The sequence below is a fragment of the Trichoderma harzianum genome (genome assembly GCF_003025095.1).
Source record: "Trichoderma harzianum CBS 226.95 unplaced genomic scaffold M431scaffold_10, whole genome shotgun sequence".
Taxonomy (NCBI): domain Eukaryota; kingdom Fungi; phylum Ascomycota; class Sordariomycetes; order Hypocreales; family Hypocreaceae; genus Trichoderma; species Trichoderma harzianum.
Genome location: NW_020209258.1, coordinates 89864 through 98378, shown reverse-complemented (window position 1 = coordinate 98378; position 8515 = coordinate 89864). Strand labels below are relative to the sequence as shown.

Below are 8515 nucleotides of genomic sequence, written 5' to 3'. Positions count from 1 at the left end.
CTCAATCTTCCCAATCAATCTCTCTTTCACCTCATTCAAGATGATGTCCACTGTCTCAGTTGTCTTGGCCTTGCTAGGTCAAGGCTCAGCATGGTCATACAACACCAACTCTCAATACAAAGCTAATATTAAGATTAACGCTCGTCAAACTTATCAGACTATGATTGGAGGCGGCTGTTCTGGTGCTTTCGGTATTGCTTGTCAACAGTTTGGGTCTTCTGGCTTATCGCCCGAAAACCAACAAAAGGTCACTCAAATCCTCTTTGACGAAAACATTGGAGGTCTGTCTATTGTCCGAAACGACATTGGATCCTCCCCGGGAACCACTATTTTGCCAACTTGTCCCGCCACTCCAGAGGGCAAGTTCAATTATGTCTGGGATGGCAGCGATAATTGCCAATTCAATCTCACTAAAACGGCTCTCAAGTATAACCCAGACCTTTTTGTTTACGCCGATGCTTGGTCTGCTCCTGGATGTATGAAGACGGTTGGAACGGAGAACTTGGGTGGACAAATATGCGGTGTACGTGGCACCAATTGCAAATACGATTGGCGCCAAGCATATGCCGATTATCTCGTTCAATACGTCCGGTTCTATAAGGAAGAAGGTATCGATGTATCTCTTCTGGGTGCCTGGAACGAGCCTGACTTCAACCCTTTTACCTATGAGAGTATGCTGTCAGACGGATACCAGGCTAAAGACTTCTTGGAGGTCTTATACCCTACACTCAAAAAAGCTTTCCCGAAAGTGGATGTCAGTTGCTGTGATGCAACTGGCGCAAGACAAGAAAGAAACATTCTCTACGAACTTCAGCAAGCAGGCGGAGAGAAGTTTTTTGACATTGCGGTTTGTTCTCCATTACGCCCCTCCTAAAGCTAAACATCGATGTGATATCTGACCGAGTTCCAGACGTGGCACAACTACCAGAGTAACCCTGAGCGCCCATTCAACGCTGGTGGAAAGCAAAACATTATGACAGAATGGGCTGATGTAAGATAAAGCCCAAAGATTTCTTTTGCTATTTACTCACACGCGTAACAGGGTACCGGTGCGTGGAATAGCACTTGGGACTACAGCGGCCAACTTGCGTACGTATCTTTTATACCTAAATAGTCCTCATTTCTCTCCAGGTCGATGCTAACAATTCATGTCAGTGAGGGCTTGCAATGGGCGTTGTATATGCACAACGCTTTTGTGAATAGCGACACCTCGGGTTACACTCACTGGTGGTGCGCACAGAACTCCAATGGCGACAATGCTCTCATTCGGCTCGATCGCGACAACTACGAAGTATCATCTCGACTCTGGGCTTTTGCACAATATTTCCGATTTGCTAGACCAGGTTCTGTACGCATTGATGCAACAAGCGACGTAGAAAACGTCTATGTAACCGCCTATGTCAACAAAAATGGTACTGTGGCAATCCCCGTCATCAATGCAGCTCACTTCCCTTACGACTTGACTATCGATCTGGAGGGCATCAAAAAGAGAAAATTGAGCGAATACTTGACCGATAATAGCCACAACGTTACTTTGCAGAGTCGGTACAAGATTAGCGGCAGCAGCCTCAAGGTGACGGTTGAGCCAAGGGCTATGAAGACGTTCTGGTTGGAGTAAGCAGTGGTCTAGTGTAACACACTCATAATCAGCATTGAAAGATGATTATGCAGTAGTCGGGCCAATATTAATTATTTTTCCTCTAATATACATAATGATCTATACGTTATAGTATGAATATCCGAATCATAGTAATATTTTCCCAGAATATCAGCATCAGGACTTGGGAATGAATATCGTGATGGTTAACTCGTTCCGCGGCGGGCTAAGCGGCGCACGCCGATAACTTGAGCTGGCTGTAATATCCGGATATTCACAGCAGCGCGTGCGATTTGATCTACGTATAAGATTCATCTATCCATTTTTCTCTTCCAATTCTGACTCTGCAATCCTTCCCGATCGATGAGTTGGTATTCCTAATCGCACTTGAGCTACGCGGTAATCGGAGAGGGTCCTCAGCAGAGTAGTACGGTAGTAAAAAGTAGCTTTGGTTGATGACTTGCAGCTAAATCCACAACAACATAGAGCTACAAGATGTTTGCCTCGCAATATAGCCATAAGATCAAAAAACGACAAAACTATTGGATCTGTATGATACGACTGTAGTAGAATTTTTTTCGGTCAAGCCCTGCAGGGATGATTAACGTACATACAGTAAGACGTGTGCATTAGCCTTGAGTCTCCCTCAATCAACGCTTCAAAGGGCATCAAATTCCCGGCCTAGTCTAAACATGTCTTTCTAATTGGCCATCAACCTGCGTTTCCCGGTGACATTCCATTACGGGCTTTTAATGAACATCTCAATGATGTTCAAATTCGTAACACTAAGTGCGATCTGAAGCCTGCGGATATACAGTTTCCCCGTTGTCTCGAACATTCACGCGGGCTGTTTATTCTTCCTTTCTCTGCGGGGTCGATTTGGCTTCAATGACCCATCACAACAATGAGATCGCGCTACGAGTTAGCAGGTACTGAGGAGCGTGTTTTGGAGCCACTCTCGAGTGCTGTATACCTAAAAACACTAGCTAAAGTGCACGGGAATATAGTACTGTATACTTGGGACTGTCGCAACAGGAACTGGACTCAACTACAGCAATCCTCTTTAGGAGGCGGGGTAAGAGATCCATCGTTTATTCCTCCGTCACATGCCGGGCTAGGGTTTCCCAAAGTGATGTACGCGTAGCTACTTGCGAAAAAACTGTAACCTCTAAAGAGAGCATCAGATCTTCTGCTAGAGAATTCTTTTTCTGAACCGGGGAGTGTATTTGATGGATGTTTAATATAGCATTTGGGGACATCGAAAGAGACTTGCCACACGCTGCAGACCATCCCAGATTTGAGACATTTTAAAGCTCTGACTCACCGGCGAAAGGCTGCAATTACGTCCTAGCTGTATGGAGAACGTAGTACATGTGTAAGCTCATTCGGTACGGAGTACATTTTCAACTTCCTACCGACCTAGATTAGGGAGTATATAGGTAGGTAGGTACTACCGATATTTATTAGCGGGGAAGGAACTTATACAATAACCTTGCCCTTTGTTCCGATATCTTTCCACTTCTTCTATTGACGAGCAATTCTTTTAACAACCACGCACACACTCCCGATAGATAATTCGCCGTCTTTATATTTTGTTTAGACTGTCGCATCAAATCTCCGGGTCCCAATCATGTCGGCAGAAGAGACGAATAAACACATCCAAGAGACGGTGCAAAAAGAGCTGGAAGGTACAGACTATGCTGTATCATCTTTCACACCTCTGTCTGGGGGGACTGCAAACTTCATTTACCACGCCAAACTTCAGAAGCCTCTGCCAGACGGTGTGTCCGAGGTTGTGCTGAAACATGGCGAAGCATATGTTGCCCAACATCCCGACTTCAAACTGAAAATGGTTCGATGCGTGAGTTCTCCCATCGCTCTTCCACATCACTTAGAAAAGCTCAAGTACTAATACTCAATCCGTGTGCATTTTCTATTAATAGAACATTGAAGAGGAAGGCCTACGATTCCTCTCACAATTTCCACACGTGATTTCGTCGACATACGAAATTGGGACTCCAAAACTGTACCACTTCAGCCCTGAAAGTAGTACTCAGATTCAGGAATACGTGTCTAATGCTGTCAATCTCAAAGACTATGCTCTCCGCCACTATCAATCTGCTACTTCTGAGGCAGTTAAACCACAATGCCTTCAACTTGGACAGGGTTTAGGTCGGTGGCTGCGGGAATTCCACAGTTGGAGCGACCAGCCAGAGCAGCAGGGCCTGCGTGATCTGTTCGCACAGAATACAGACATGCAGAACATCAAAAAGCTCATCAATTATGACCAATTGCTTGGAAGGGTGAACATGTTCCCAACCCTTCTGCAGGAGTACAAGGACGTTTTGCAGGAGATTGTAAAGATGGCCTCGGCTGAGCTGGCAAATGAGAGCCAACTCAGTGCAATCCATGGTGACTTTTGGACCGGCAAGTAAGTTGAGAGTGCAACATAATTCATGCAACGTCTCGCCCTTACGATGAGAACTGACTTTTTATTACTTACAGTGTGCTGCTACCAAACATTACTTTTGCAGATGGCCAGCTGGTTCCAGTTCGCATTATTGACTGGGAAATGGCGCAGGTTGGTGTACGAGCCGAAGACCTCGGCCAGCTGATTGCCGAACTATGGCAGCTGAAACTATACAAGGATATAGACGCTGCCCTCTGGATTATTCGCGGCTTTGTGGAGGGATACGGCAAGCTTGATACAGATTTTATCTTCCGCGTGCTCATTCATGTCGGTGCTCACCTGATATGCATTGGATCTACGACACCTGGATGGGGGACACCAGAGGAAGGTCAGAAAATTGCCAAGCTCGGAAGAGACGTCTTGCTTAACGCTTGGAGGAAAGATGCGAAGGCATTTGAAGAGCATGATCTTCAATGTCTATTTGTTTAGTATAAGTAATTGAGCACAAAAGTCAATATTTGCAGCGTCTTTGGATCTTATCGTTATCGTTTGTCAGGCTGAAGAGAATCTTAACGGACGAAGTGCCCTTTTCGTAGGTCGACCTACTATCTCTATGTATTTTTTTTCAATACAGAAGTTGAAAATGCGATTCGGAATTGTTAAATCTCCATGCGATCTTCGCCAACAAATTCTAAGTCGTACCGTTGTTGTCCACACCATACTCTACTGGGAGAATTAAAGCCTGCGACAGCCCCACGAACATCGCTAATTATTACTCCCAGACCACTAGAAAATACTATGGTTGGTCCATCAATTGTGCTCTCTAGGAAGTCGCCAATGAAGTTAGCAACATCTCGGCGCCGATAGCCATTGATCCCATCGCTTTGATGTAGGTATAGGCTCCGGGACCTGCCATCTGTCGTGCCAGATGATTCGATACTTGTTACCTCTTTCACTTGAGTATCAGCGGGATGAAGCTCCTTTCCCCTCGACTCGATCTTCGTTGCAATGCCCTGAGTGACGAAGATATTGATGTCGAGATTCATGTCCTCAGGAGCTTGTTGAAGGGCGTTCAGCTCTGCTTCGACCCATTTTAGATCTCTTGTTTCCTTGATACTCCATATTAGACTATATTTAGCTCGCACAGGACGCAGAGACTGTGCATGCTGAAGTAATATTGGCAAAACGTAGGTGATACCAGTGCCCCCTGCAACACAGAGAACATTGCTGTGAGGCTCGATGTTGTCCATAGTGTGTGATCCATACGGACCAGTCAATATTACTGGTGTGGTTTTAATATCTGGACACACTGCTGGGCTCAATTTGCTTGCACAGAGCTGAGCAAAGTTTTTGGTCTCTCCATGTTTTGTGCGAATGATGTATGAGTGCTTCACGAGTCCAGTTTCAACTTGGGGTGCATTAAGAGGAGCGAACGGGTGCGATTGTCAAATACTGCTTTCAGGAAAGCATAAGTAATAATGCTGGCCGATTGCCCAAGGATCTTGATTATTTGCTAGATCAAGCCGGTACACATCTCCATATTCGGGGTCTGGAAATTAAGTGATGTCGGCAGTACAGGTTCGCAATCCTACATGCCCGGAGTTGAGAATGTGATAATGAAGGAGACCTGTCCTCATGAGGTGACAGGCGCGATCAATGAGCCAGAAAATAAGAGAGGGTAGCATAATGCATTTGAGCTTATCCCAATGGCCCCAACAGGCTCCAATGTATACCATAGCCAGACTGTAATGAAGCTTGCGGAAAGCTTCATATCCAGTAAGACGAATGCCCCACGTTTTACTCAATCCAACAAGTAATGCGAGAATCGTCATCGAGACGATTCCCCAGACGAGATATGTTTCGACGACCCAGTGCTGCGCCACGAGAGGCTGCGGTTGGTGGAGGCGAATCTCAACGACACAACAACCGACTGTATGTAAGGCACTTTGAACAAATATAATATAACCTAGCCAGCGGTGTAAAAAGCTGAAGCTCTGGTATGATACTCTCGTCAGAAAAGACAGCGCAGATTCCCGATTGGCAAGCATCGCCGATAACGCTGTAAGTGCGTAGGCTAGAACACCAATATGATCGGACCATGGACCAAGTGTAGTACGGGTATTATAAACGCCCGGGAGATTCTTGACGGGTGTCACCCAGGTCCGATATGTAAGGCCGACAAAGAACCAGATAATGAGGTAACCAATTAGACTTAGGAGAACGGTGACCTGTAAGCGAGTGGTACGCCCGAATATCGAGCGAATAGAGTCTCGGAGGAGAAAGTACCTGATAGCAGAACCGACAGTACGGCGAAGTCTTGCAGACGCTGGTTCTATAGTTGTGAGTGGTTTAGGTAGAATGTGCGAAGGCAAATTATATATGCGGTGCAATGTCCAACAAAGCAATATGCCTCCAATTGCTATCCACAAATGCTAGCATAGAGAATACTTAAATCGTGTGCCGAGTAGACCAGATCTAAGTATTCATATGAAACTTTATCGTTGGTGCAAGGTACTGCGCGATCTGCATACCACCAATGTTGCTCTGGCCAGTGATCTTGTGATGAGAGAGGCCTGGCGCTACTCCACTGCAGCAGCTACTACGAGCGATCATTCATGCTATTATCTTTGGAGCAGCCCATGTAATCATGCTCCTTGCCAAGTACTTCAATAGCTATATTAACATTTATATCATTCTGGGTTCCGGCATTGGCAAGTTCGTTTGCCACTGGCTTTCTATTAGAATTGACCTAGAATTGAAGGAAGATGAGAGATCATTACCCAAGACCGCATTGCAGACAACCATATGCTGCGATTAGCAAAAAATGCCCTCTGGCTATCACTGGACCTGCACAGGTAGTTTGTCGATAAGCAAAGTGCCAAGTTCATCAGCAGACTATATGTTTAATTGTTGGTTCATAGATAATAATAGATAGACCCGTTAAAAATTGACGTTACTTTGCCGGGCTTCCTGTACTTGGCTCTTTTTTCTTATCTTTTCTCTTTTCGCTTCCCTAATTCCTCTTACTCCCCCACTTAAACCTCCGTGCAAGGCCGCTCATTTATTTATGGGATAATGCAATAAGCTACCATCGTAGGACGAAATTTGTGATCTAGACACACGACCTATATTTCCATAAGTGTAAACTTATTTGTAACGAATTTTACGTAAGTTCATCTATTATGCACGATGCTCCATTGCTAAGCGTCTTTTTTCCTTTGGCCAGAAATCGCTATTTGAGTAAATATTTCATTATCCCTCAAGACGTCCCCTTAGTTGCTCCTCTACACCCAACGTCTAAATTTCTACATTCTATCAACTCCACGCGGCTATCACCAGTTCCATATAAAGATGTCAACTCCTTTATTAGTATTACCGCGTCCCGGTGTTCCGCCGCCTGACGAGAGGCGATTGATATCTGCACCATCTGAAAGCGCCTTCATTGCAACATTTGGCAGTTTAATGCCTCAAGCATCATTTCTGCAAACACCGAATGGAAGAGCCGCAATCTATGAGCTGCCACCCTCGTCCTCCTCGCCTGCAGATGCCACAAATGCGATATCCCGCGTCCTCTTTGTGCATGGCATCCAGACCTCTGCAATTGGCCTGCAACCACTAGCAAGCGCTCTCTCTGCACGTTTTCCATTTGCCAAATGCGTACTTGTTGACCTCTGGGGCCATGGGCTCACAGACACCCCACTAGTACCCCACGCTGCAGCTTTATTCCACAGTCTACTGGAATCTGTAATGGTACACCTCGGTTGGAAGAACGCTCATTTGGTTGGCTTCTCTTTTGGCGCATCAGCAACTGCAAGTTTTGCGGCAGCAAAGCCAGAGCGTGTGGCTTCCATGGCTCTTGTTGCACCTGCAGGTTTCATCCGGCAAGGAGAGTTTGAAGAATTACACAGAAGCTACTTGCGTGGCGGCGAAGGCATAGAAGAGCAGGCGAAGCAGTGGATTCTGCAACTCCTAGAGGGCGGAGACCTAGTTGTCCCGGCCGACTGGAAAGAGAGAGTTGATAAAGGTGAGGTGGTCGCTGAGGCAGTCAGAGACTGGCAAATGAAGAACCATGAGGGTCACGTAGCGAGTGTAGTAGCCATATTCAGAGATGGCGGGGTTTTAGACAATGACAACGAATTTCTGAAAGCAGCGAACACAGGTATCAAAACTTTCTGTATCCTTGGAGAGTTGGACGATATAGTTAGCGGAAAGGATTTGCTCAACGTTGGGATGAAGAATTATGTGGTCGTACCACAAGCTGGACATGCTGTTGTACGAGAAAAGGTTCCAGAGGTCGCCAAGTTAATTGAAGAGTTCTGGAAAACGCTTGAGTAAGCTATATAGCAATTCCATATCTTCTATTTAATAGACCACTGTTTACTGTTAGTGAGCGATTGGGGAAGTTGTTAAAAAAAGTCCCGTGTTGTGATACTGAAAACGGAGTCTTGGAAACCGCCACATGTTCTGTTTGCAACCCTCATAACTCGCGTTGTGAATTTAACCCCAAA

The 8515-nt window shown here is 45.7% G+C and overlaps 4 protein-coding genes across 4 annotated transcripts; 3 read left to right on the top strand and 1 right to left on the bottom strand.

Moving 5' to 3' along the window:
• Positions 1–1709, top strand: M431DRAFT_147762 (glycoside hydrolase family 30 protein). Its single transcript, XM_024912756.1, has 4 exons — positions 1–847; positions 911–991; positions 1043–1089; positions 1156–1709. The coding sequence occupies exons 1-4, from the start codon at positions 41–43 to the stop codon at positions 1616–1618; spliced, it is 1398 nt and encodes a 465-aa protein (XP_024771704.1). The 5' UTR covers positions 1–40; the 3' UTR covers positions 1619–1709.
• A 1373-nt stretch (positions 1710–3082) lies between these two features.
• Positions 3083–4601, top strand: M431DRAFT_120446 (hypothetical protein). Its single transcript, XM_024912101.1, has 3 exons — positions 3083–3458; positions 3541–4028; positions 4103–4601. The coding sequence occupies exons 1-3, from the start codon at positions 3228–3230 to the stop codon at positions 4494–4496; spliced, it is 1113 nt and encodes a 370-aa protein (XP_024771703.1). The 5' UTR covers positions 3083–3227; the 3' UTR covers positions 4497–4601.
• A 65-nt stretch (positions 4602–4666) lies between these two features.
• Positions 4667–6648, bottom strand: M431DRAFT_497328 (hypothetical protein; the record flags this gene model as incomplete). Its single annotated transcript, XM_024917581.1, has 6 exons — positions 4667–4962; positions 5020–5415; positions 5461–5556; positions 5584–6333; positions 6435–6586; positions 6608–6648. 6 exons carry the CDS (start codon positions 6646–6648, stop codon positions 4667–4669), a joined length of 1731 nt encoding a protein of 576 aa, XP_024771702.1.
• Positions 6649–7228: 580 nt separating this feature from the next.
• On the top strand, positions 7229–8394 carry M431DRAFT_120443 (hypothetical protein). The gene has a single exon (XM_024912100.1). It carries the CDS (start codon positions 7359–7361, stop codon positions 8340–8342), a length of 984 nt encoding a protein of 327 aa, XP_024771701.1. The 5' UTR covers positions 7229–7358; the 3' UTR covers positions 8343–8394.
• The last annotated feature ends 121 nt before the right edge of the window (positions 8395–8515 follow it).